This window comes from Gopherus flavomarginatus, chromosome 11, assembly GCF_025201925.1.
Source record: "Gopherus flavomarginatus isolate rGopFla2 chromosome 11, rGopFla2.mat.asm, whole genome shotgun sequence".
NCBI classification, from domain to species: Eukaryota; Metazoa; Chordata; order Testudines; family Testudinidae; genus Gopherus; species Gopherus flavomarginatus.
In genome coordinates this window covers 3886124-3911971 of record NC_066627.1, presented here as the reverse complement: position 1 = coordinate 3911971, position 25848 = coordinate 3886124, and the positions used below count along the sequence as shown (strand labels likewise).

Sequence of the window (25848 nt, the reverse complement as noted above, 5' to 3'; positions counted from 1 at the left end):
TCCCATGTCACCCCAGCCCCCATGGCATCTTGTTATGCCAACCCTCCCTGCCCTGTGTCTTGCCAACCCACCCACCCCAACATCATGCCAACTCCCCACCCCAGCCCTGTGTCACGTCAATTCCCCGGCCCCACGTCACGCCAACCCTCCCTGCCCTGTGTTTCACCAACCCCCACCCCAGCCCTGTGTTACACCAACCCCCCCTCAGCCCCATGTCACACCAACCCGCCAGCACCATGTCTTGCCAACCCTCCCTGCCCTGTGTCTCACCAACCCACCCGCCCCAGCCTCATGCCAACCCCCTACCCCAGCCCTGTGTTACACCAACCCCCTCTCAGCCCCACATCACACCAACCCCTCGGCCCCACGTCACGACAACCATCCCTGCCCTGTGTCTCACCAACCCATCCCCCCTGGCATCATGCGAGTCCCCAACCCAGCCCTGTGTCACGCCAGCCCCCCCTCAGCCTCACATCATGCCAACTTCCATGGCATCACGTCATGCCAACCCTTCCTGCCCTGTGTCTCACCAACCCACCCACTCTGGCATCATGCCAACCCCCACCCCAGCCTCACATCACGCCAGCCCTCCCTGCCCTGTGTCTCACCAACCCACACACGCCAGCATCATGCCAACCCCCCCTCAGCCCTGTGTCATGCCACCCCCCCAGCCCTGTGTCATGTCAACTCCCCGGCCCCACGTCATGCCAACCCTCCCTGCCCTGTGTCTCAACAACCCATCCACCCCAGCATCATGCCAACACCCCCTCAGCCTGCATCACACCAACCCCCCATATCTTGCCAACCCACCCACCCTGGCATCATGCCAACTGCTTACCCCAGCCCTGTGTCACACTAATGCCCATGTCACAGCCATACCCCCCCTCAGAGCCACCCGCCTCACGGTCACACCAACCCCCAGTCACAGCCATACCCCCCCTCAGAGCCACCCGCCTCACGGTCACACCAACCCCCAGTCACAGCCATACCCCCCCTCAGAGCCACCAATCCCCCCTCACAGCCGCCCGCCTCACGGTCACACCAACCCCCAGTCACAGCCATAGCCCCCCTCAGAGCCACCAATCCCCCCTCACAGCTGCCCCCATCATGCCAATCCCCACCTTGCAGCCAGTAGCCTCCCCCCATAGCCATCCCCCTTCATGCCAACCCTGCCCTCGCAGCCACCCCCTGGGTCACACCAACCCCCCCACCAGTCATCCCCCCATCATGCCAATCCCGCCCTCGTAGTCACCACCCTCCTCACAGCCACCCAGCCCCCTGGGTCATGCCAACCCCGCTCTCACAATCACCACCCCACCTCACAGCCACCCGCCCCGGTCACACCAAACCCCCACTCACAGCCACCAAGCTTCCCTCACAGCCACCCACCCCTGGGGCATGCCAATCCCCCCCCAGAGGTTGTGTTTTCCTTGACTTTCCCTCCCCTCAGCCCCTGCAGCGCTCAGCCCCGACCAGGAGTGTCATGGGCTCTGGGAGCCACCCATGGGTGTGCCTGCGCCCTGGCTGCCCGCGCCAGGGGTGCTGAGTGGGAAGCTCCCACAATCCCTTGGAACCGCCATGTCCTTCAGCGCCACCATCCTCTTCTCACCCCCCGGCGCCCAGGAGGCCACGGGTTGCTGCTGCGCCTGCAAGCGGGAGCCGGGGGCGGAGGGGGCGGGAGGTGCCCCCCCGCCCTCCTGCGCCCCCATCAGCGTCTCGGGACATGGGCTGGCGGTGCAGAGCTCCGAGCAACTGCTGCACGTCATCTACCAGCGCCTGGACAAGGCCGTGGGGCTGGCTGAGGCTGCCCTGGCCCTGGCCAAGGCCAACAACCAGGCCCTGCGGCGGCTGGAGGAGGAGGTGGGAGGGCTGCGAAGGGAGGCGCACCCAACCGTCAAGGCCAGCCCCCCGCCACCGGCGGCTGAGGAGCAGGAGGAGGAGGTGGAGGCTGAAGGCTTGGGGAGCAGCGTCCAAGTGGTGATCGAGGAGCTGAGGCAGCTTGGGGCGGCGGCAGGGCCACCTGGACGTCTGGGTTTCTCACCTGTGCGGCCTGGAGACTCAGGACTGGGTGGGGTGTGTGAGCCACAGACCCCCCCTGCGCCCTGCTATGGTGTCGCTTAGCCCCCTCTGGCTGGGAACAGCTGGCTTCGGTCTAAGAGCTGCTCAGCAGTGATGCATTATGGGAGTCACGCCAACTCCCACTTGGCGCCTGGGGCTTAAAGGGCAATGCCAGAGATCGGGGGGGTTACGGGGTGCTGTGGGTTGGGAGTAAGGGGCACCAGCAGGGCTGGGGCGAATCCCGGGGTGCTGCAGGTGAAGAGTGAGGGGTGCCACAGGGCTATGAGGGAATCCCAGGGGGCTGTGGGTCAGGAGTGAGGGGCATGGTCAGGGCTGATGCATTTCTCCCCCACTCCCCAAGGTGCTGGAGGAGCTGCCCCCACTGGAGGTCCTCCATCAGCGAGTGGTGGTCTCAGATTTTCACACCACCCCCTCCCCTTCTGCCCAGCCTGTGGGGGAGCCCTCGCCCTCAGGTTCCGAGGAGCCGCCCCCCTGCACTGCCCTAGAGGATGGCTCCCCCAGGGAGCCCCGTTTTTCACTGGGGTTCATCAGCACCCCCTGCCGCAGCCGGGGCAGTGGGCCCAAGAACACCCGGCGCAAGAGGGACCTGGTGCTGTCGGTGAGTGGGGCCTGCCTGGGATGATGGGTGGGAGGGGCAGCCTGGGGACCCCTCACCCCAATGACTCACTGTCTGCCCCACAGAAACTCGTCCATAACGTCCACAACCACATCACCAACCAGAGGAGATTCAACGGCTCTGAGAGGTGAGTCCCTCCCCGCAAAGGAGTCCTGCCATGCCCCTCCCGCCCCAACCACTAGACCCACCTGCCCTCTTAGAACCAAGGGGAGAACCCAGGAGTCCTTGCATTACCCTCCCCCTCCTCTCTAACCATTTGACCCCCCAACTCCCAGAGCTGGGACAGAACCCAGGAGTCCTGTCTCCCAGCCCCACTCTCCAACCTCGACCTGACTGGCAGTGGGATGCAGGGCTCTGGTCTGACTCTCACCCTCCCTTCTGCCCCCTTGGCAGCATCAAGTCTTCCTGGAACATTGGGGTGGTGAAATTCCTGTTGGAAAAACTGAGGCACGAACTGGTGACGAGTCAGCACAACTACACCGACAAGGAACTGAAGGGTGAGCGCGTATTTACACCCTGCCCCTCATGCCCCTCCGCGCCTTCCTGCCCGATCCCTGCCCCCACTCTGTGCCCCTCGGTGCCCTTCCTGCCCGACCCCAGCCCCCCCTCCGTGCCCCTCAGCGGCCTTCCTGCCCGATCCCTGCCCCCACTCTGTGCCCCTCGGTGCCCTTCCTGCCCGACCCCAGCCCCCCCTCCGTGCCCCTCAGCGGCCTTCCTGCCCGACCCCTGCCCCCTCTGTGCCCCTCGGCACCTTCCTGCCCGACCCCGGCCCCCACTCTGTGCCCCTCGGTGCCCTTCCTGCCCGACCCTTGCCCCCTCTGTGCCCCTCGGCACCTTCCTGCCCGACCCCTGCCCCCTCTGTGCCCCTCGGCACCTTCCTGCCCGACCCCGGCCCCCACTCTGTGCCCCTCGGTGCCCTTCCTGCCCGACCCCGGCCCCCACTCTGTGCCCCTCGGTGCCCTTCCTGCCCGACCCCTGCCCCCTCTGTGCCCCTCGGCACCTTCCTGCCCGACCCCTGCCCCCTCTGTGCCCCTCGGTGCCCTTCCTGCCCGACCCCTGCCCCCCCTCGGTGCCCCTCAGCGGCCTTCCTGCCCGATCCCTGCCCCCACTCTGTGCCCCTCGGTGCCCTTCCTGCCCGACCCCAGCCCCCCCTCCGTGCCCCTCAGCGGCCTTCCTGCCCGATCCCTGCCCCCACTCTGTGCCCCTCGGTGCCCTTCCTGCCCGACCCCAGCCCCCCCTCCGTGCCCCTCAGCGGCCTTCCTGCCCGATCCCTGCCCCCACTCTGTGCCCCTCGGTGCCCTTCCTGCCCGACCCTTGCCCCCTCTGTGCCCCTCGGCACCTTCCTGCCCAACCCCTGCCCCCTCTGTGCCCCTCGGCACCTTCCTGCCCGACCCCGGCCCCCACTCTGTGCCCCTCGGTGCCCTTCCTGCCCGACCCCTGCCCCCTCTGTGCCCCTCGGTGCCCTTCCTGCCCGACCCCTGCCCCCCCTCGGTGCCCCTCAGCGGCCTTCCTGCCCGATCCCTGCCCCCACTCTGTGCCCCTCGGTGCCCTTCCTGCCCGACCCCAGCCCCCCCTCCGTGCCCCTCAGCGGCCTTCCTGCCCGATCCCTGCCCCCACTCTGTGCCCCTCGGTGCCCTTCCTGCCCGACCCTTGCCCCCTCTGTGCCCCTCGGCACCTTCCTGCCCGACCCCTGCCCCCTCTGTGCCCCTCGGCACCTTCCTGCCCGACCCCGGCCCCCACTCTGTGCCCCTCGGTGCCCTTCCTGCCCGACCCCTGCCCCCTCTGTGCCCCTCGGCACCTTCCTGCCCGACCCCTGCCCTCCCTCCGTGCCCCTCGGCACCTTCCTGCCCGACCCCTGCCCTCCCTCCGTGCCCCTCAGCGGCCTTCCTGCCCGATCCCTGCCCCCACTCTGTGCCCCTCGGTGCCCTTCCTGCCCGACCCCAGCCCCCTCTGTGCCCCTCGGCACCTTCCTGCCCGACCCCAGCCCCCCCTCCGTGCCCCTCAGCGGCCTTCCTGCCCGACCCATGCCCCTCTCCGTGCCCCTCGGTGCCCTTCCTGCCCGACCCTTGCCCCCTCTGTGCCCCTCGGTGCCCTTCCTGCCCGACCCCTGCCCCCTCTGTGCCCCTCAGTGCCCTTCCTGCCTGACCCCTGCCCCCCCTCGGTGCCCTCCTGCCCGACCCCTGCCCCCTCTGTGCCCCTCAGCGGCCTTCCTGCTGGACCCCTGCCCCCTCTGTGCCCCTCGGCACCTTCCTGCCCGACCCCGGCCCCCCCCCTCCATGCCCCTCAGCGGCCTTCCTGCCCGACCCCGGCCCCCACTCCGTGCCCCTCGGCGCCCTTCTTGCCCGACCCCTGCCCCCCCTCCGTGCCCCTCGGCGCCCTTCCTGCCCGACCCCTGCCCCCCCTCCGTGCCCCTCAGCGGCCTTCCTGCCCGATCCCTGCCCCCACTCTGTGCCCCTCGGTGCCCTTCCTGCCCAACTCCTGCCCCCTCTGTGCCCCTCGGCACCTTCCTGCCCGACCCTGGCCCCCCCTCCGTGCCCCTCAGTGGCCTTCCTGCCGGACCCCTGCCCCCACTCTGTGCCCCTCGGCGCCCTTCCTGCCCGACCCCAGCCCTCCCTCCGTGCCCCTCGGGGCCCTTCCTGCCGGACCCCTGCCCCCACTCTGTGCCCCTTGGTGCCCTTCCTGCCCGACCCCTGCCCCCTCTCTGTGCCCCTCAGCGGCCTTCCTGCCCGATCCCTGCCCCCATTCTGTGCCCCTCGGCGCCCTTCCTGCCCGACCCCTGCCCCCCCTCCGTGCCCCTCGGCGCCCTTCCTGCCCGACCCCAGCCCCCCCTCCGTGCCCCTCGGCGCCCTTCCTGCCTGACCCCTGCCCCCTCTCCGTGCCCCTCGGCGCCCTTCCTGCCTGACCCCTGCCCCCCCTCCGTGCCCCTTGGCGCCCTTCCTGCCCGACCCCTGCCCCCTCTCCGTGCCCCTCGGCGCCCTTCCTGCCTGACCCCTGACCCCACTTTGCCCCTCGGCGCCTTCCCGCCGGACCCATGCCCCCTTGGTGCCCTTGGCGTGCTGCCGACCGAGCACTGTCGTGCCCAGGTGCCTGCGTGGCGTACTTCCTGACCAAGCGGCGTGAGTATCGCAACTCCCTGAACCCCTTCAAGGGGCTGAAGGAAAAGGAGGAGAAGAAACTGCGGAGCCGGCGCTACCGGGTGAGGGGCCTGGCATGGTGGGGTACCGGACGGGGCATGGGGTGCAGGGGCCATGAGGGGTGCATGTGAGGAGGGGTGGGGGTTTTGCACAGCAGGTGGATCGGGGTTATGTAGGTGCAGGGGGTGGGGCCCTGGGGGGTGCGACGGGGCAGGGCCGTGCATGGCCGTGGCAGGAGCAGGGCCAGGGCCCCTCGCAGCGTGCTGAGGCTGACCCCCCATCTTGCCCCCCAGCTCTTCGCCAACCGGGCAGGCGTGGCGCGGCTGCTGGGCCCCGAGGAGCAGCGGTTGTGGCAGGGCGTGACGGAGGAGCTCATGTCGGATGAGGAGGACAGCCCGAGTGAGCCGGGGGTGTGGGTGGCTCGGTCCCCCCGCTTCCGTGCCGCCCCCCTCACGCAGCTCTGCTACCGCCTGGACATCAACGCCAAGCATGGTGCCAAGGCCAACCGGGTCTACGGGCCGCCCTCTGAGCGCCTGCCCTCTGCCGAGGCCCAGCTCTTGCCCCCCCACCTCTATGACCCCCACTTCCAGGAGCATGAGGAGGGAGGGAACTCCAGCTCTGCCCCTTTCCACCCACCCCACAAGGCCTTCTGCCCTGACCTCCGCCCCTTCCTCGAGATCAAGGTGGAGAAGGATGAGTGAGCTGGGACAGCTGCCCCACACCCACGATGGCTGCCACGGGGGGCCAGCGACCCTCCCGACGTGGGCTCAAGGTGGAGAACGTTGATGGACCCAAGATGGCTGCTGGAGGACTCTGGGGGAATGGGGACAAGAAATGGGGCAACAAGGTGGAGAGAGATGAGTGAGCAAAGATGGCTGCCACATGTCCAAGGTGGCTGCCCTATATTCAGCATCGTTGCCTCGCAGCAAGATACTGCCGGTGGGCTGTGAGGGGGCGGGAGCTGCAACGTCCCCCCCCCACCTCAATGCTGCCAGGGACCCTGGGGAAGGATAAGTGAGCCAAGATGGTCACTGCAGACTCGGGGGGCAGGGCTGTGGAATGCTGCTCCCCGACACAGCTCCTCCATTAACCTCAGGGTGCAGAGGATGAGTACTTAGGGGACAAAAAGGGGGAGACAAGATGGCTGCCCTGCACGCAAGATGGCCACTGTGGGGAAAGGGAACAGACCGCACCATCCCCACTGGGCCTGGTCTCATGGTGGAGGAGGATGAAAGACTGGAGGGCCAGAAATGCTGGTGTCCCCCAAGGGACTGGGGTGGCAGGAGGCTGGAGGGGGACAGTGACAAGGGGGGAGTCTCCTGAAATACGAGGCCTTTTCACTCTCACACCCTGCCTCAGTATCTCCTTTCCCTGCGGTCTCTACTGCTCCTCTGTGGCAGGGCGCCTGGGTTCTCTGCCGCTGGGGGAGGGGAGGGGTGATGAGGGTGGGAGTAAGGATGCCTGGGGTCTCTCCCGGCAGGGCTGGGGGATCAGGGGGGGTCAGAGGCCAGGCCTGGCTTGGGCACCTCCAGGCTGGGCCTTTCACTTGCCAGACACTGGGGTTGCCCAGTCTGTCCCCCTTCTCCACTCCTGCCTCTGCAAAATTAGCATATGCAAATCATATATTTGAATATATTACTGGTACAAACCAGACCTCCCTCTGCCCCTACCATTGCCTGGGATATCCCCCTGGTCAGGGAGTGGCAGGGCCTACTGGCTGGCTGGGGGAAGGGCAGGGGGAGGGTAATGTGGCAGCCCTGGCAGGGCCCTCAGTAGGGGGCAGAGGGAGGAAGGGGGCAGCAAGTACCATGGGTGTGGGGGGAGGAGGTCTGGGCTAGCCCCTCCCTGTGCTATTCCCCCGCCCCCTCAGCCCCTTCCCTGCCCTGCTCCATCTTTCCAGCTCCCCCTGCCCTGTTCTCCCGCCCACTCAGCCCCTCCCTGCCCTGCTCCTTCTTCCCAGCCCCTCCCTGTGCTGTTCCCCCGCCCCCTCAGCCCCTTCCCTGCCCTGCTCCTTCTTCCCAGCCCCTCCCTGTGCTGTTCCCCCACCCCCTCAGCCCCTGCCCTGCTCCATCAGCCCCTCCCTGCCCCGCTCCATCTTCCCAGCCCCTCCCTGTGCTGTTCCCCCGCCCTCTCAGCCCCTTCCCTGCCCGGCTCCATCAGCCCCTCCCTGCCCTGCTCCATCTTTCCAGCTCCCCCTGCCCTGTTCTCCCGCCCACTCAGCCCCTCCCTGCCCTGCTCCATCTTCCCAGCCCCTCCCTGTGCTGTTCCCGCGCCCCCTCAGCTCCTTCCCTGCCCTGCTCCATCAGCCCCTCCCTGCCCTGCTCCATCTTCCCAGCCCCTCCCTGTGCTGTTCCCCCGCCCCCTCAGCCCCTCCCTGCCCTGCTCCATCAGCCCCTCCCTGCCCCGCTCCATCTTCCCAGCCCCTCCCTGTGCTGTTCCCCCACCCCCTCAGCCCCTTCCCTGCCCTGCTCCATCAGCTCCTCCCTGCCCTGCTCCATCTTCCCAGCCCCTCCCTGTGCTGTTCCCCCGCCCCCTCAGCCCCTTCCCTGCCCTGCTCCATCAGCCCCTCCCTGCCCCGCTCCATCTTCCCAGCCCCTCCCTGTGCTGTTCCCCCGCCCCCTCAGCTCCTTCCCTGCCCTGCTCCATCAGCCCCTCCCTGCCCCGCTCCATCTTCCCAGCCCCTCCCTGTGCTGTTCCCCCACCCCCTCAGCCCCTGCCCTGCTCCATCAGCCCCTCCCTGCCCCGCTCCATCTTCCCAGCCCCTCCCTGTGCTGTTCCCCCGCCCCCTCAGCCCCTTCCCTGCCCGGCTCCATCAGCCCCTCCCTGCCCTGCTCCATCTTCCCAGCCCCTCCCTGTGCTGTTCCCCCGCCCCCTCAGCTCCTTCCCTGCCCCGCTCCATCTTCCCAGCCCCTCCCTGTGCTGTTCCCCCGCCCCCTCAGCTCCTGCCCCGCTCCATCTTCCCAGCCCCTCCCTGTGCTGTTCCCCCGCCCCCTCAGCCCCTTCCCTGCCCTGCTCCATCAGCCCCTCCCTGCCCTGCTCCATCTTCCCAGCCCCCCCCGTGCTGTTCCCCCGCCCCCTCAGCCCCTGCCCTGCTCCATCAGCCCCTCCCTGCCCTGCTCCATCTTCCCAGCCCCTCCCTGTGCTGTTCCCCCGCCCTCTCAGCCCCTCCCTGCCCTGCTCCATCAGCCCCTCCCTGCCCTGCTCCATCTTCCCAGCCCCTCCCTGTGCTGTTCCCCCACCCCCTCAGCCCCTCCCTGCCCTGCTCCATCAGCCCCTCCCTGCCCCGCTCCATCTTCCCAGCCCCTCCCTGTGCTGTTCCCCCGCCCCCTCAGCCCCTTCCCTGCCCTGCTCCATCAGCCCCTCCCTGCCCTGCTCCATCTTCCCAGCCCCTCCCTGTGCTGTTCCCCCGCCCCCTCAGCCCCTGCCCTGCTCCATCAGCCCCTCCCTGCCCTGCTCCATCTTCCCAGCCCCTCCCTGTGCTGTTCCCCCGCCCTCTCAGCCCCTCCCTGCCCTGCTCCATCAGCCCCTCCCTGCCCTGCTCCATCTTCCCAGCCCCTCCCTGTGCTGTTCCCCCACCCCCTCAGCCCCTCCCTGCCCTGCTCCATCAGCCCCTCCCTGCCCTGCTCCATCTTCCCAGCCCCTCCCTGTGCTGTTCCCCCACCCCCTCAGCCCCTCCCTGCCCTGCTCCATCAGCCCCTCCCTGCCCTGCTCCATCTTCCCAGCCCCTCCCTGTGCTGTTCCCCCGCCCCCTCAGCCCCTTCCCTGCCCTGCTCCATCAGCCCCTCCCTGCCCTGCTCCATCTTCCCAGCCCCTCCCTGTGCTGTTCCCCCGCCCCCTCAGCCCCTGCCCTGCTCCATCAGCCCCTCCCTGCCCTGCTCCATCTTCCCAGCCCCTCCCTGTGCTGTTCCCCCGCCCCCTCAGCCCCTCCCTGCCCTGCTCCATCAGCCCCTCCCTGCCCTGCTCCATCTTCCCAGCCCCCCCCTGTGCTGTTCCCCCACCCCCTCAGCCCCTGCCCTGCTCCATCAGCCCCTCCCTGCCCTGCTCCATCTTCCCAGCCCCTCCCTGTGCTGTTCCCCCGCCCCCTCAGCCCCTCCCTGCCCTGCTCCATCAGCCCCTCCCTGCCCTGCTCCATCTTCCCAGCCCCTCCCTGTGCTGTTCCCCCACCCCCTCAGCCCCTCCCTGCCCTGCTCCATCAGCCCCTCCCTGCCCCGCTCCATCTTCCCAGCCCCTCCCTGTGCTGTTCCCCCGCCCCCTCAGCCCCTTCCCTGCCCTGCTCCATCAGCCCCTCCCTGCCCTGCTCCATCTTCCCAGCCCCCCCCTGTGCTGTTCCCCCGCCCCCTCAGCCCCTGCCCTGCTCCATCAGCCCCTCCCTGCCCTGCTCCATCTTCCCAGCCCCTCCCTGTGCTGTTCCCCCGCCCTCTCAGCCCCTCCCTGCCCTGCTCCATCAGCCCCTCCCTGCCCTGCTCCATCTTCCCAGCCCCTCCCTGTGCTGTTCCCCCACCCCCTCAGCCCCTCCCTGCCCTGCTCCATCAGCCCCTCCCTGCCCTGCTCCATCTTCCCCGCCCCTCCCTGTGCTGTTCCCCCACCCCCTCAGCCCCTCCCTGCCCTGCTCCATCAGCCCCTCCCTGCCCTGCTCCATCTTCCCAGCCCCTCCCTGTGCTGTTCCCCCGCCCCCTCAGCCCCTTCCCTGCCCTGCTCCATCAGCCCCTCCCTGCCCTGCTCCATCTTCCCAGCCCCCCCCCTGTGCTGTTCCCCCGCCCCCTCAGCCCCTGCCCTGCTCCATCAGCCCCTCCCTGCCCTGCTCCATCTTCCCAGCCCCTCCCTGTGCTGTTCCCCCGCCCCCTCAGCCCCTTCCCTGCCCTGCTCCATCAGCCCCTCCCTGCCCTGCTCCATCTTCCCAGCCCCCCCCTGTGCTGTTCCCCCGCCCCCTCAGCCCCTGCCCTGCTCCATCAGCCCCTCCCTGCCCTGCTCCATCTTCCCAGCCCCTCCCTGTGCTGTTCCCCCGCCCGCTCAGCGCCTCATCCCCTCGCCCGCCCCTCCGAGCCCCGCCCCCGGCGCTCCCATTGGCTCCCGGGTCCCAGCCCCGCCCTCCCGGATTTCTCCGCGCGCTCACCCCGCGGAACCCGCCCCCGCGCGCCCCAGGGCACAGCGAGGGCAGGAGAAAAGGCGGGAACCGAGGCCGCATCGTGACGTAACCGCGGCCCCTCTTGAGGGGTGAGTCCCCCCCGGCGCCCGGGCTCGGCGGGACCAGGGGACCCTCCGCGGGCGGCGCTTGGCCTGCTGGTGCCTGGAGCCGCCCCTGCGGCCTGTTCCCCCCGCGGTCCGACCCCGCCAGCGGGGAGCGAGAGGGGGCGGGGGAGCGCCCGGGGGAGGGGCCTGGAAGGGGCTGGGGGAGGGGCGAGGCCCGGGGGAGGGGCCTGGAAGGGGCTGGGGGAGGGGCGAGGCCCGGGGGAGGGGCCTGGAAGGGCTGGGGGCGGGGGAACGCCCGGGGGAGGGGCCTGGAAGGGCTGGGGGAGGGGCGAGGCCCGGGGGAGGGGCCTGGAAGGGCTGGGGGAGGGGCGAGGCCCGGGGGAGGGGCCTGGAAGGGCTGGGGGAGGGGCGAGGCCCGGGGGAGGGGCCTGGAAGGGCTGGGGGAGGGGCGAGGCCCGGGGGAGGGGCCTGGAAGGGCTGGGGGAGGGGCGATGCCCGGGGGAGGGGCCTGGAAGGGCTGGGGGAGGGGCGATGCCCGGGGGAGGGGCCTGGAAGGGCTGGGGGAGGGGCGAGGCCCAGGGGAGGGGCCTGGAAGGGCTGGGGGGGGGGCGATGCCCGGGGGAGAGGCCTGGAAGGGCTGGGGGGGGGGCGATGCCCGGGGGAGAGGCCTGGAAGGGCTGGGGGAGGGGCAGTGCCCGGGGGAGGGGCCTGGAAGGGCTGGGGGAGGGGCGATGCCCGGGGGAGGGGCCTGGAAGGGCTGGGGGAGGGGCGAGGCCCGGGGGAGGGGCCTGGAAGGGCTGGGGGAGGGGCGAGGCCCGGGGGAGGGGCCTGGAAGAGCTGGGGGAGGGGCGAGGCCCGGGGGAGGGGCCTGGAAGGGCTGGGGGAGGGGCAGTGCCCGGGGGAGGGGCCTGGAAGGGCTGGGGGAGGGGCGATGCCCGGGGGAGGGGCCTGGAAGGGCTGGGGGAGGGGCGATGCCCGGGGGAGGGGCCTGGAAGGGCTGGGGGAGGGGTGAGGCCCGGGGGAGGGGCCTGGAAGGGCTGGGGGAGGGGCGATGCCCGGCGGAGGAGTCTGGATGGCCTGGGGGAGGGACGCTAGCCGGGGGGGGGGCGGGTTGCTGCCCCAGACAGGCTTGCCCGGGTGCTACACCTCAGCAGTGAGAGCTGGGCATGGGGCACCCCCACCCCTGGATGTGGGGCGCCCCGTGCGGCCCCGCAGGTGCTGCCTGGTTCGGTGAGGGCCCAGGTTGGCATAGGCTGGGCGCCCCCGTCTGACTAGTGCATCCGGGGACACCCAGGACGGGCCGGCATGGGGCCCCGCTGAACCCTCGCGTCTCTTGCAGCGGGTGATGGCTGCCCCGACCACGGCGCTGGGAGACATGGGCATGGAGCTGCTGGGACCAGGTAAGTGGAGGAGGAGTGAGGCTGGGCGGGGGGTGCCCCTCGCTCCCCCTCACTGTGTCTCCCCACAGCTGCCGGTGCCCACCTGCCCCTGTGCCAGTTGACGGAGGAGGATGCGAGTGCCCATCCTGGCTTGGCCAACCTGCTGCTTGGCCTGACCCCCTATCTGGACCCCAGTGGGCTCAGCACCCCCCTGGCCCGCCAGCTGGGGCAGGTACGTGTGGGGATGCCCCGAGGGAGGGTGGCTGCCCTGCTGCACCCTGCTCACCCCCTTCTCACCCCCTGCAGGTGGGGAAGGAGCTGCAGCTGCGTCGGGCGGCCTGGCTGCGCTGGGAGGCCCTGCACCGGCTCCTGCAGGAGGCGCTGATAGAGCAGAGGGCTGGCAGGGGGGATGCCAGCCCTGCCCTGGAGCACAGGAAGGTGAGTTTGGAGGGAATGGGCGAGCACAGAGACAGTAGGGCAGGGCTTGGGGGCTGGGCTGGGATTTGGGCTCGGGAAGGGGGGACATGAGGGAGGGACTTGGGGGCTCAAGGGGAGGGAGGAATTGCAGAGAGCGGGAGAGGTTGGGGGCTCAGGGGAGGGAGGGATTGGAGAGAGTGGGTGGGGTTTGTGGGGCTCAGGGGGAGGGAGGAATTGAGGAGAGGGAGAGGTTGGGGGCTCAGGGGCTGGGGAAGGGATTGGGGAAAGGAGGAAGGGTTTGGGGGGCTCAGGGGAAGGGGGAGAGAGGGATTGGGGAGTGGGAGGGGTTTGGGGGCTCAGGGGAAGGAGGGATTGCTGAGCGGGAGAGGTTTGGGGCTCGGGGAGGGAGGGATTGGAGAGAGGGGGAAGGGTTTAGGGGGAGCTCGGGATGGGGAGGGATTGGGGCTCAGGGGAGGGGTTTGGGGGGCTCTGGGGAGAGGGCACGGGGTAAGGGAGGGGAGAGGGGTTTGGGGGCTCTGGGGAGAGGGTGCGGGGTTAGGGAGGGGAGAGGGGTTTGGAGGGCTCGGGGGAAGGGGGAGGGGTTTGGGGGGCTCTGGGGACAGGGCGCAGGGTTAGGGAGCGGAGAGGGGCTTGGGGAAGGGGGAGGGGTTTGGGGGGCTCTGGGGACAGGGCGCGGGGTTAGGGAGGGGAGAGGGGCTTGGGGGGCTCTGGGGACAGGGCGCGGGGTTAGGGAGCGGAGAGGGGCTTGGGGAAGGGGGAGGGGTTTGGGGGGCTCTGGGGACAGGGCGCGGGGTTAGGGAGGGGAGAGGGGCTTGGGGGGCTCTGGGGACAGGGTGCGGGGTTAGGGAGGGGAGAGGGGTTTGGGGGGCTTGGGGGAAGGGGGAGGGGTTTGGGGGGCTCTGGGGACAGGGCGCGGGGTTAGGGAGGGGAGAGGGGCTTGGGGAAGGAGGAGGGGTTTGGGGGGCTCTGGGGACAGGGCGCGGGGTTAGGGAGGGGAGAGGGGCTTGGGGGGCTCAGGGGGAGGGGTTTGGGGGGCTCTGGGGACAGGGCGCGGGGTTAGGAAGGGGGAGGGGTTTGGGGGCCTCTGGGGACAGGGTGCGGTGTTAGGGAGGGGAGAGGGGTTTGGGGGGCTAGGGGGAGGGGTTTGGGGGGCTCTGGGGACAGGGTGCGGGGTTAGGAAGGGGAGAGGGGCTTGGGGGCTCGGGGGAAGGGGGAGGGGCTTGGGGGGCTCTGGGTACAGGGTGCGGAGTTAGGGAGGGGAGGGGGGCTTGGGGGGCTCTGGGGACAGGGCGTGGGGTTAGGGAGGGGAGAGGGCCTTGGGGGGCTCGGGGGAAGGGGGAGGGGTTTGGGGGCTCTGGGGACAGGGTGCGGGGTTAGGGAGGGGAGAGGGGCTTGGGGGGCTCGGGGGAAGGGGGAGAGGTTTGGGGGCAGAGGGCTGGAGAGAAGGCAAAGGGGGTAGGGACGTCCATGGGGACTAGAGGCATGGGGAAGATCTGGGGTCATGGGGTGGGCGAGGGGTTAGCTGGGGGTGGACAGCGTTTGGGGGACAGGGCAGTGGTGGCCCCACATTCTCTGACCCCCGTTTCTTTCCCCACAGTTCCTGGAGACCCTGGAACAGCGGCTGCTGCTGGGGGAGCTGAGCCGCATCCTGGAGCCGGGTCCTTCCCTGCATGGTGACCGTCCTCCCCTGCTGGGCCTGGGGGCCCCTGACCTGCGGGAGCTGCTGCCCCCGAGCCAGGTAACCCAGCCCCCATGGACAGGGAGCGGGAGGGACCCCGGCATCCGGGCGCTGAGCCCTCTCTCTGTCTGGCCCCCACCCATGCAGGACCTGGCGCTGCTGCAGCAGCACCTCCCCCAGGAGATCGAGGAGCGGCTGCGGCGCAAGGGGCTGGCCCTGCTGAGCTACCACCGGCCCGACAGCGGTGAGTGGCTGGGGGCCGGAGAGCAGGGGGGTGGGAGTGGAGGGGGTGTCGGCTCTGACCCCTGTGCCCCAGACAGCGCGGGGGAGACGGCGCTGTGCCATGCTCTGGTCCTGGCGCAGGGACTGGCAGGGGGCTGAGGGGGTGTTGGCTCTGACCCCTGTGCCCCCAGACAGCGCGGGGGAGACGGCGCTGTGCCATGCTCTGGCCCTGGCGCAGGGACTGGCAGGGGGGTGGGGATGAGGGGGTGTCGGCTCTGACCCCTGTGCCCCAGACAGCGCGGGGGAGATGGCGCTGTGCCATGCTCTGGCCCTGGCGCAGGGACTGGCAGGGGGCTGAGGGGGTGTCGGCTCTGACCCCTGTGCCCCCAGACAGCGCGGGGGAGACGGCGCTGTGCCATGCTCTGGCCCTGGCGCAGGGACTGGCAGGGGGGTGGGGATGAGGGGGTGTCGGCTCTGACCCCTGTGCCCCCAGACAGTGCGGGGGAGACGGCGCGTGGTGCCATGCTCTGGACGCTGGTGCAGGGACTGGCAGGGGGGTGAGGGGGTGTCGGCTCTGACCCCTGTGTCCCCAGACAGCGCGGGGGAGACGGCGCTGTGCCATGCTCTGGCCCTGGCGCAGGGACTGGCAGGGGGCTGAGGGGGTGTCGGCTCTGACCCCTGTGTCCCCAGACAGCGCGGGGGAGACGGCGCTGTGCCATGCTCTGGTCCTGGTGCAGGGACTGGCAGGGGGCTGAGGGGGTGTTGGCTCTGACCCGTGCCCCCAGACAGCGCGGGGGAGACGGCGCGCGGTGCCATGCTCTGGCCCTGGCGCAGGGACTGGCAGGGGGGTGAGGGGGTGTCGGCTCTGACCCCTGTGCCCCCAGACAGCGCGGGGGAGACGGCGCTGTGCCATGCTCTGGTCCTGGCGCAGGGACTGGCAGGGGGCTGAGGGGGTGTTGGCTCTGACCCGTGCCCCCAGACAGCGCGGGGGAGACGGCGCGCGGTGCCATGCTCTGGCCCTGGCGCAGGGACTGGCAGGGGGGTGAGGGGGTGTCGGCTCTGACCCCTGTGCCCCCAGACAGTGCGGGGGAGACGGCGCGTGGTGCCATGCTCTGGCCCTGGCGCAGGGACTGGCAGGGGGCTGAGGGGGTGTCTGCTCTGACCCCTGTGCCCCCAGACAGCGCGGGGGAGACGGCGCTGTGCCATGCTCTGGCCCTGGCGCAGGGACTGGCAGGGGGGTGAGGGGGCGTCTGCTCTGACCCCTGTGCCCCCAGACAGTGCGGGGGAGACGGCGCGTGGTGCCATGCTCTGGACGCTGGCGGAGGGACTGGCAGCGGAGCAGTGGCGCCTGCAGGCAGCCCGGAGCCGGCACCGGGAGCTGATGGGGCTGTTGGAGAGGCAGCGAGCTGTGTACCCCCAGGTATGGGCCGGGCGGGCGGGGCAGGGGGGGCTCGGCCGGGGCCCGCCCCCTCTCACCGCCTGTCTCCCCCAGGTTCTCCTGCGGTGCCTGGCCCTGCTGCGGCGCCTGGCCCAGGAGCACCGGCTCGGGGGACAGGCCCAGCTGGACCGGCTCAACACCCACTACCTGGAGGTGAAGTGCAGCGCCATGTTCCTCAAGATCCGGTGAGCACATGGGGCGGGGGGGGGCCAGAGCTCCTCGGGAGGGGCGCTGGGCACTGACAGGGGGGCCAGGGCCGGAGCTCATCGGGGGGGGGGCGTTCAGCGCTGACGGAGGGGCCTCTCGGCGCTGACGGGGGGGCCGGAGCTCATCGGGGGGGGGGCTCTTGGCGCTGACGGGGGGGCCGGGGCCGGAGCTCGACGGAGGGGCGCTCGGCACTGACGGGGGGGGCCTCTCGGCACTGACGGGGGGGCCGGGGCCGGAGCTCATCGGGGGGGTGCTCGGCGCTCACAGGGGAACCGGGGCCCGAGCTCATCGGGCGGGGGGGCCGGGGCCGGAGCTCATCGGGGGGGGCGCTCAGTGCTGACGGGGGTGCTGGGGCCGGAGCTCATCGGGGGGCGCTTGGTGCTGATGGGGGAGCCGGAGCTCATCCGGGGGGAGGGGCTCGGTGCTGAGTGGGGGGGCTGGGGCCGGAGCTCATCGGGGGGAGGGGCTCGGTGCTGAGTGGGGGGGCTGGGGCTGGAGCTCATCGGGGGAAGAAGCTAGGCGCTGAGTGGGGGGGCTAGGGCCGGAGCTCATGGGGGGGGGCGCTCGGCGCTGATGGGGGGGGCAGGGGCTGGAGCTCATTGGGGGAGGGGCTCGTTGCTGGGGGGGGCTGGGGCTGGAGCTCATGGGGGGCGCTTGGCGCTGATGGGGGGTGGGGGGCCGGGGCTCATTGGGGGGGCCTTGGCGCCGACGGGGGGGCTGGGGCTGGGGCTGGCTCAGGGGCTGCGGCTCGATGGTGACTTGCCCAGCCCCAGTGGCCCTGAAGGAGCTGGGGGTCAGTTGTGGGGTGGCTCAGGGCTCGCTGTCTCCCGCAGGCTGGAGGAGCTGAGCGTGCTCTTGGACACCTACTCGCCAGAGAGGGTGGAGGTGCATCGGGCCATCAGGTACGGGGGGGTCGGGGAGGGCGGCGGGCGGGGGCCCTGGCTGGCATTCACCCCTGCTCCCCAGGGCCCGCCCGCGGGGCTCACTCCCGCTCCTCTCCCCAGGGCCGGCCTGCAGGGAGCCGTGCAGCAGCAGGAGCAGGAGCTGGCCACGGCGCAGAAGATCCTGGCCACCTACGAGAGCCTGGGCCCCGAGTTCGAGGGGCTGGTGCAGGAGTACACCCGGCTGTGCGGGGGCATTGAGAACAAACGCTGGGCCCTGCACGAATTCAACAAGGGCTGCCACTGACGGGGGGCAAATAAACATAGCGCTGGATTCTCTGGCTTGGTGCACCTGTCATCCTTCCTGCCCCCGTGCCAGCCCAGAACCCAGGAGTCCTGCCCCCAGCTCCCTGTGCCCCCCTGACTCTCCCCAATGTTGTACAGACAAAACTACACAGGATCTTTGCAGAGGCCAAGACAAAGATGCCACATTGATTATGATGATAATCTGATTTATGACCAATAACTAATATCTTAATACACACGCACCCGTGCGCCATGTTGCAGCTTGGGTTCGTAGCTTGTGGCCGGGCACGAGGACGAGCTGGGTCTCTGTTGGGCCTGCACCCGTGTCCTGCCATGTTGGCAGCAGAATGTTACCCTCCAAACTCTCCCATCTCACCCATCCTTTTTGTACGTGTAACCCGTCTGCCCCTCTGAATTGGCAGCAACAAGGGCCGGGTTCAGTATCCAGAGGTCCGTTTCAATAACACAATGCATAACCGGCTCGAGCCCCCACCCAGTGACCTGGGACACTCACATACCACCCCGCCGGGCGCCTCTAGGAGGCAATACTTCCCCTCTCGCAAGCAGGGAGTCTGAGTGTAGCAAAACCCTTTAATAAAGGAGGGAAACAATGTGGCATCCCACTGGAGAAACACCACAAACAGGATTATAACACAAACAAACAAAAATAAAACCCCCACTCCCAGGTACGTCTGGCAATGTCCTTTTCCCCTTAGGGCCTTAAGTCCAATCACCCCAAAGTCCAACAACCCAAAAGTCTCTGGTCAGTGCCACCCCAGAATTCAAGAGTTTATCTGCAGAGTTTTACCCCCCCCCCAACCTGGGTGGAAAGGGTGGGGGGGAGGGAGTCCACACGGGGTGTTAAGGGGCACCTTACGTGGGCCAGGGCCAACTGCTCTGCCTCCGTGGAGTTCTGCTGCAGCCTTCACCACGACCAGCTCCACCACACCAGCTGTGCCGCTCCTCCAGCTGTCCCTGCAAACTGCTTCACTCCGCTCACTGCTCCATGGGCTGCTCCAACACGCTGCAAACTGCTCCGCTCCCCTCTGCCAGCCGCTTAGGGATGGGTCTGCAGGCTCCCCCGCTCGTTAGCACAGCACGATAGGGCTGCAGGCTCCCCCACTCGTTAGCACAGCACGCCGTGATCTCAGCTCAGCTCTTTCAGTGAGTTCAGCTCTTAGGAGGGGAGCCCCGGTGCCGGTGCACCATTGGCCCAACAGGAATTCAGCCCAGCAGTCTCTAGACGGACTCCTTTGGAATCCAAATTAGTTCTGCTCTTTAACAGTGGAGACAGGACGACGTGCAATTGGCGTTCCAGGCCCTCAAAAGGGGCCCATCCCATCAGGCACACACACCAGTCCCCAGCCTCTCTCCCCTCATGGGGTTTTGGAACCCATGTCCCATGTTTAGCAAGTACCACCCAACTGAGCTTGAGTCCTTTCTGTCAGAAAGCATCCCACCCAGCCCGAGCTGCTGTGGGCTTAAGTGGGGGGGTGGAGGCCAATGCAAATTCTTGAAATTCGTTCCACACTCTCTCCAATTCCCCACCAGAGGGCAGGGCAGCGCTCCTCCTGACTGCTGACATAGGCTTTACTTTGAATCCAGAGTCTACAGGGCGCTGGGTCACTGCCTCTGGGTTCAGTGATCGATCACCCAGCAGTGGCAGGCGACTCAGCCTGGGACCTGGCTTTGATCTTCCTTCTATTGCACCTTTTCTGTTTAGGGTGGACACTTCTTACTTCGTTAGGGCTCTTGTCTGCATCTTCAGCCGGTGGGGTTTGAACTCGATTTCATCAGGACAGGCTGGGGCTGGAGGTTGAGTCCATCATCCATCCACACCTCAGTCACACAGCTAAACTAATAAGATTACAGCAGGGTTTGCAAAAATGAAGGTTGGAGGAAACTTACAAAATGGAGTGAGCGTTTTAAAATGGGGCTTGAATGCCAATATGGCAAACAGTGAACAGAAGGTACAGTGTAGACAAGTGTAGCGGATGGTGAACAGTGAACAGAAGGTACAGTGTAGACAAGTGTACTGGATGGTGAACAGTGAACAGAAGGTATAGTGTAGACAAGTGTAGTGGATGGTGAACAGAAGGTACAGTGTAGACAAGTGTGGATGGTGAACAGAAGGTACAGTGTAGACAAGTGTACTGGATGGTGAACAGAAGGTACAGTGTAGACAAGTGTACTGGATGGTGAACAGTGAACAGAAGGTATAGTGTAGACAAGTGTAGTGGATGGTGAACAGAAGGTACAGTGTAGACAAGTGTGGATGGTGAACAGAAGGTACAGTGTAGACAAGTGTACTGGATGGTGAACAGAAGGTACAGTGTAGACAAGTGTAGTGGATGGTGAACGGTGAACAGAAGGTACAGTGTAGACAAGTGTAGTGGATGGTGAACAGAAGGTACAGTGTAGACAAGTGTAGTGAATGGTGAACAGTGAACAGAAGGTACAGTGTAGACAAGTGTAGTGGATGGTGAACAGAAGGTACAGTGTAGAGAAGTGTAGTGGATGGTGAACAGTGAACAGAAGGTACAGTGTAGAGAAGTGTAGTGGATGGTGAACAGAAGGTACAGTGTAGACAAGTGTAGCGGATGGTGAACAGTGAACAGAAGGTACAGTGTAGACAAGTGTACTGGATGGTGAACAGAAGGTACAGTGTAGACAAGTGTACTGGATGGTGAACAGTGAACAGAAGGTATAGTGTAGACAAGTGTAGTGGATGGTGAACAGTGAACGGAAGGTACAGTGTAGACAAGTGTGGATGGTGAACAGAAGGTACAGTGTAGACAAGTGTAGTGGATGGTGAACGGTGAACAGAAGGTACAGTGTAGACAAGTGTAGTGGATGGTGAACAGAAGGTACAGTGTAGACAAGTGTAGTGAATGGTGAACAGTGAACAGAAGGTACAGTGTAGACAAGTGTAGTGGATGGTGAACAGAAGGTACAGTGTAGAGAAGTGTAGTGGATGGTGAACAGAAGGTACAGTGTAGACAAGTGTAGTGGATAGTGAACAGTGAACAGAAGGTACAGTGTAGACAAGTGCAGTGGATGGTGAATAGTGAACAGAAGGTACAGTGTAGACAAGTGTAGTGGATGGTGAACAGAAGGTACAGTGTAGACAAGTGTAGTGGATGGTGAATAGTGAACAGAAGGTACAGTGTAGACAAGTGTAGTGGATGGTGAACAGAAGGTACAGTGTAGACAAGTGTAGTGGATAGTGAACAGTGAACAGAAGGTACAGTGTAGACAAGTGCAGTGGATGGTGAATAGTGAACAGAAGGTACAGTGTAGACAAGTGTAGTGGATGGTGAACAGAAGGTACAGTGTAGACAAGTGTACTGGATGGTGAACAGTGAACAGAAGGTACAGTGTAGACAAGTGTAGTGGATGGTGAACAGAAGGTACATTAATAAAGTGAACAATTAAAAACAATTTCATTTCACTTCTACACCAAGCCAGCCCAGAACCCAGGAGTCCTGCCCCTGCCCCAAGACAGCCCAGAACCCAGGAGTCCTGCCCCTATGCCCCTGCACCCCGCCCGAGACAGCCCAGAACCCAGGAGTCCTGCCCCCGCACCCCACCCCGCGACAGCCCAGAACCCAGGAGTCCTGCCCCCGCACCCCACCCGAGACAGCCCAGAACCCAGGAGTCCTGCCCCCGCACCCCACCCGAGACAGCCCAGAACCCAGGAGTCCTGCCCCCATGCCCCCGCACCCCACCCGAGACAGCCCAGAACCCAGGAGTCCTGCCCCCGTGCCCCCGCACCCCGCCCGAGACAGCCCAGAACCCAGGAGTCCTGCCCCCGTGCCCCCGCACCCCGCCCGAGACAGCCCAGAACCCAGGAGTCCTGCCCCCGTGCCCCCGCACCCCGCCCGAGACAGCCCAGAACCCAGGAGTCCTGCCCCCGTGCCCCCGCACCCCGCCCGAGACAACCCAGAACCCAGGAGTCCTGCCCCCCGGGCCCCCGCACCCCGCCCGAGACAGCCCAGAACCCAGGAGTCCTGCCCCCGTGCCCCCGCACCCCGCCCGAGACAGCCCAGAACCCAGGAGTCCTGCCCCCGTGCCCCCGCACCCCGCCCGAGACAGCCCAGAACCCAGGAGTCCTGCCCCCCGGGCCCCCGCACCCCGCCCGAGACAGCCCAGAGCCCAGGAGTCCTGCCCCCCGGGCCCCCGCACCCCGCCCGAGACAGCCCAGAACCCAGGAGTCCTGCCCCCGTGCCCCCGCACCCCACCCCGAGACAGCCCAGAACCCAGGAGTCCTGCCCCCGTGCCCCCGTACCCTACCCCGAAACAGCCCAGAACCCAGGAGTCCTGCCCCCGTGCCCCCACACCCCACCCCGAGACAGCCCAGAACCCAGGAGTCCAGCAGCCAGCCCCTCCATGCCCCTCTCCGAGCTGGCGCAGAATCCAGGAGTCCTTCCCCTGGGCCCCCGCACCCCGCCCCGAGACAGCCCAGAACCCAGGAATTATGCCCCTGCACCCCGCCCCAAGACAGCCCAGAACCCAGGAGTCCTGCCCCTGGGCCCCCGCACCCCGCCCCGAGAAAGCCCAGAACCCAGGAGTCCTGCCCCCGTGCCCCTGAACCCCGCCCCGAGACAACCCAGAATCCAGGAGTCCTGCCCCCGGGCCCCCGCACCGAGACAGCCCAGAACCCAGGAGTCCTGCCCCCGCACCCCGCCCCGAGACAGCCCAGAACCCAGGAGTCCTGCCCCCATTCCCCTGCCCTGAGATAGCCCAGAACCCAGGAGTCCTGCTCCCGGGCTCCCGCCCCCCGCCCCGAGACAGCCCAGAACCCAGGAGTCCTGCCCCTGGGCTCCCGCCCCCCGCCCCGAGACAGCCCAGAACCCAGGAGTCCTGCCCCCGTGCCCCCGCACCCCACCCGGGACAGCCCAGAACCCAGGAGTCCTGCCCCCGGGCCCCTGCACCCCGCCCGAGACAGCCCAGAAACCAGGAGTCCTGCCCCCGCACCCTGCCCAAGACAGCCCAGAACCCAGGAGTCCTGCCCCCGGGCCCCCGCACCCCGCCCGAGACAGCCCAGAAACCAGGAGTCCTGCCCCCGTGCCCCCGCACCCCGCCCGAGACACCCCAGAGCCCAGGAGTCCTGCCCCCGTGCCCCCGCACGAGACAGCCCAGAACCCAGGAGTCCTGTCCCCGGGCCCCCGCACCGCGCCCCGAGACAGCCCAGAACCCAGGAGTCCTGCCCCTGTGCCCCCGCACCCCACCCGGGACAGCCCAGAACCCAGGAGTCCTGCCCCCGGGCCCCTGCACCCCGCCCGAGACAGCCCAGAAACCAGGAGTCCTGCCCCCGCACCCTGCCCAAGACAGCTCAGAACCCAGGAGTCCTGCAGCCAGCCCCTCCATGCCCCTCTCTGAGCTGGTGCAGAACCCAGGAGTCCCGCCCCGCTTGCTCTAGCAAACTCTCCCCTGTGATGCCCGTTTCTGCAGAGGGGCATCCTGGCAGTGCCAGACCCGCAGGATTGGCTGCCGAGCTGGGCCCCATGGGCTGCAGGAGGGGAAATCTGCCCCATGGATCCGTGTGCCAAGCTCTCTCCCTAAGGGCTCCTAGCCCAGTGAGCGTGGCAGGGCTCTCCTGGGCCAGGGGCTAGGGAGCAGCCAGGCCCAAAGGGGGGTTTGGGGCAGAGAGGGGTAAATAGCGGGTTCCCGGGGGAGGTGCACAGAATTCCCCAGGCTAGTCCAGCCCAGGTCCCAGGGGTCTCCGAGCTGGGCTGGCACCACAGCAGGTGGGCGAGGACATTCAGCGTGGAGAAGTGCCTGCGAGAGCTCTCGTTCCTGGCAAAGAGCCGCTCGCCGCACAGCCGCCCTCGGGAAAGCTCCCGGCCGTTAGGAGAGAGCCCGAGGTCCCTGGGCACCCAGTGCCCACCCCTGGCACCCCGCACGCAGAGCCACCCCCGAGCTCCAAGGCACTGGGAGAAAGGCCAGAGCCAGGCTGCGGGAGAGCCGGCAAAGCCTGGGCCTGCTCAGTGGGGAGCAGGGGCGACCGCGGGGCCACGGCACAGGGCTGTAAACTCCTGGCTGGGCCGGAGACAGGGATGGGGGCACCCGAGCCGGGGGTCAGGAAGATGCAGCAGGTTTCCAGCAGGCAGGATTTCCGTTAACCCTTGGAACTCACTGCCAGGGGATGGGCTGAGGCCAGAAGTGGAAGGGGGTTTGACACACAACGAGCCACATTCCTGGAGGCCGGGTCCAGCGACGGCTATTGGCCAAGCTGGTCAGGGACGCGGCCTCCGGCGCTGGGTGGATCATGGGATAATTGGACTGGTCCGTTGGCCCGTTACAGCCCTTCTTATGGCCCTACTCCTGTGGTGCTGCCTGTGGGAGCCAGCTGAGGTCACTCGATTAGGGGGAACGGCAAACAGACTGGGGCAGACAAACCCCAGATGCTGGTGGATCTGCCAATCCTTAGATTTCCCAGCCAGCCCAGAACAGCTACAGCACCTCCCTGGTTCCCAGAGTCCAGAGCCCGCACTTCCCTTCCAGTGCCCAGCCTCAGGCCTCCGGCCACACACACTCACGTATGGTGATTCCTGAAAATCTTCTCTTGTCGTAGAACAGAAGGTTCTTCCAGCCCCGAAGGATCAGCCACACAGCCAGGTCCAGTTCTAACTTCGTTCTGACCCAAACCCACCCTTAGAGCCGGTTCTCTGTTACACGAGAAAAGCCAGGGAGTGCTGGTTACAAAGCAATCTACAGACAGACGGGAATTCAGTTCCTGAGGCTCAGACACAGCAGAGAGGAGCTTGTAGCTGCCAAAAGTCCCTTTAGGAACAGCCCAGAGGGTCTAGTCCCATGTCCATATTCAGGGGGGCTCCAGTCAGCGACTGGGGACCTCAATCCTTGGGGCTCAGCTTTCCCCTCCTGAAACCCAAAGCAGATTGGAGATGAAGCAGGCTCGGGCCCGGGGTTTTCATACATTTCCAGCAGCCTTTTGGCCTGAGAAAACAATCGGCTGAACTCTCCTTCTCCCAGCCAGCCCGGCAATTAGCCCAGGGTCATTCAGCCATTAAACCGTCCAGACACGGGTCACCACGACCAGCCCAGAGACACAGAGACACTAACCCCGTTTCCCTCACGTGTCACCAGAAATGGTAAGATTCCTGGTTTGATCTTTGGAGCAAAGCTCTAGCGATGGCCAAGCCTTGTTTGCTGCCATCCCAAGCCCTGAGCAGCCCCCCACCCTGGGATCCCTCGCCCGCTGCATTTCCAGCGGTTCCCCCGGGGCAGGGCAGGCTGGCAGGCAGTTCACTCTGTCTGGCCCTGTCAGCTTTCAAGCAGATATTAGATCAGACTCATGATGTCACAACTCCCCCCACCCCGAGGGCTGGGCACAGAACCCAGGAGTCCGGGCTCCCTGCCCCAACCCCCTCGCCGACCTCTGGGGTGGGCACAGAACCCAGGCGTCCAGGCTCCCCGCCCCGCTCTGAGGTGGGCACAGAACCCAGGAGTCCAGGCTCCCCACCCCGCTCTGAGGTGGGCACCGAACCCAGGCGTCCGGGCTCCCCACCCCACTTGGAGGTGGGCACCGAACCCAGGAGTCCAGGCTCCCTGCCCCAACCCCCACGCTGACCTTTGGGGTGGGCACCGAACCCAGGAGTCCAGGCTCCCTGCCCCAACCCCCTCGCCGACCTCTGGGGTGGGCACCGAACCCAGAAGTCCGGGCTTCCCGCCCTGCTCTGAGGTGGGCACAGAACCCAGGAGTCCAGGCTCCCTGCCCCAACCCCCACGCTGACCTCAGGTGGGCACAGAACCCAGGCGTCCGGGCTCCCTGCCCCAACCCCCACGCTGACCTCGGGTGGGCACAGAACCCAGGCGTCCGGGCTCCCCACCCCGCTCTGAGGTGGGCACCGAACCCAGGCGTCCGGGCTCCCTGCCCCAACCCCCACGCTGACCTCGGGTGGGCACAGAACCCAGGCGTCCGGGCTCCCCGCCCCGCTCTGAGGTGGGCACCGAACCCAGGCGTCCGGGCTCCCCACCCCACTCGGAGGTGGGCACCGAACCCAGGCGTCCGGGCTCCCCACCCCGCTCCGAGGCGGGCCCCGAACCCAGGAGTCCATGCTCCTCCCCGCCCCCGGTTGTCAGTGAAAAGCGAGAGGCGAGGGGCGGGGCCGGCGGCCGCTAAGGCGGACCCAAAACGGAGCCGAGCCAGCCAGGAGTCGAACCTGGAATCTTCTGATCCGTAGTCAGACGCGTTATCCATTGCGCCACTGGCCCCACGTGGGGCACCGCCCGCAGCCGCGCCTATAGCCTAGCGGG

General features: G+C 67.6%; 2 protein-coding genes, 3 long non-coding RNA genes and 1 other non-coding gene across 61 annotated transcripts; 3 read left to right on the top strand and 3 right to left on the bottom strand.

Moving 5' to 3' along the window:
- Positions 1-1398: 1398 nt before the first annotated feature.
- Positions 1399-7175, top strand: C11H14orf93 (chromosome 11 C14orf93 homolog). 2 transcript variants are annotated; one of them, XM_050919039.1, is made up of 6 exons: positions 1399-2073; positions 2420-2677; positions 2761-2822; positions 3089-3192; positions 5779-5891; positions 6123-7175. In XM_050919039.1, the coding sequence occupies exons 1-6, from the start codon at positions 1504-1506 to the stop codon at positions 6528-6530; spliced, it is 1515 nt and encodes a 504-aa protein (XP_050774996.1). In that variant the 5' UTR covers positions 1399-1503; the 3' UTR covers positions 6531-7175. The 2 variants fall into 2 exon arrangements, with proteins under 2 accessions (XP_050774996.1, XP_050774997.1); XM_050919040.1 differs by having other exon boundaries at positions 1414-1860.
- A 3789-nt stretch (positions 7176-10964) lies between these two features.
- HAUS4 (HAUS augmin like complex subunit 4) lies at positions 10965-17601 on the top strand. The gene is made up of 10 exons (XM_050919049.1): positions 10965-11020; positions 12359-12419; positions 12488-12630; positions 12705-12836; positions 14434-14574; positions 14662-14758; positions 16011-16156; positions 16229-16359; positions 17215-17283; positions 17386-17601. The coding sequence occupies exons 2-10, from the start codon at positions 12365-12367 to the stop codon at positions 17567-17569; spliced, it is 1098 nt and encodes a 365-aa protein (XP_050775006.1). The 5' UTR covers positions 10965-11020; positions 12359-12364; the 3' UTR covers positions 17570-17601.
- Positions 14791-16149, bottom strand: LOC127031975 (uncharacterized). 6 transcript variants are annotated; one of them, XR_007768672.1, is made up of 5 exons: positions 16051-16149; positions 15704-15755; positions 15510-15608; positions 15270-15317; positions 14791-14868 (listed from the first exon to the last, which is right to left on the bottom strand). It is a non-coding gene; the product is annotated as an uncharacterized LOC127031975 (long non-coding RNA). The 6 variants fall into 6 exon arrangements; XR_007768674.1 differs by lacking the exon at positions 14791-14868 and adding an exon at positions 14906-14965; XR_007768675.1 differs by lacking the exon at positions 14791-14868 and adding an exon at positions 14991-15067.
- A 156-nt stretch (positions 17602-17757) lies between the features above and the next one.
- LOC127031972 (uncharacterized) lies at positions 17758-25848 on the bottom strand. 4 transcript variants are annotated; one of them, XR_007768622.1, is made up of 3 exons: positions 25755-25848; positions 24101-24453; positions 17758-19420 (listed from the first exon to the last, which is right to left on the bottom strand). It is a non-coding gene; the product is annotated as an uncharacterized LOC127031972 (long non-coding RNA). The 4 variants fall into 4 exon arrangements; XR_007768620.1 differs by having other exon boundaries at positions 24101-24239; XR_007768621.1 differs by lacking the exon at positions 25755-25848 and adding an exon at positions 25163-25229 and having other exon boundaries at positions 24101-24968.
- LOC127031973 (uncharacterized) lies at positions 19473-21060 on the top strand. 47 transcript variants are annotated; one of them, XR_007768636.1, is made up of 7 exons: positions 19565-19628; positions 19896-20023; positions 20436-20518; positions 20557-20601; positions 20647-20684; positions 20730-20812; positions 20941-21060. It is a non-coding gene; the product is annotated as an uncharacterized LOC127031973 (long non-coding RNA). The 47 variants fall into 47 exon arrangements; XR_007768668.1 differs by lacking the exons at positions 20557-20601; positions 20647-20684 and adding an exon at positions 19740-19784 and having other exon boundaries at positions 19551-19628; positions 19941-20023; XR_007768635.1 differs by lacking the exons at positions 20557-20601; positions 20647-20684 and adding an exon at positions 20858-20895.
- On the bottom strand, positions 25734-25806 carry TRNAR-ACG (transfer RNA arginine (anticodon ACG)). Its single transcript has one exon. It is a non-coding gene; the product is annotated as a tRNA-Arg (tRNA).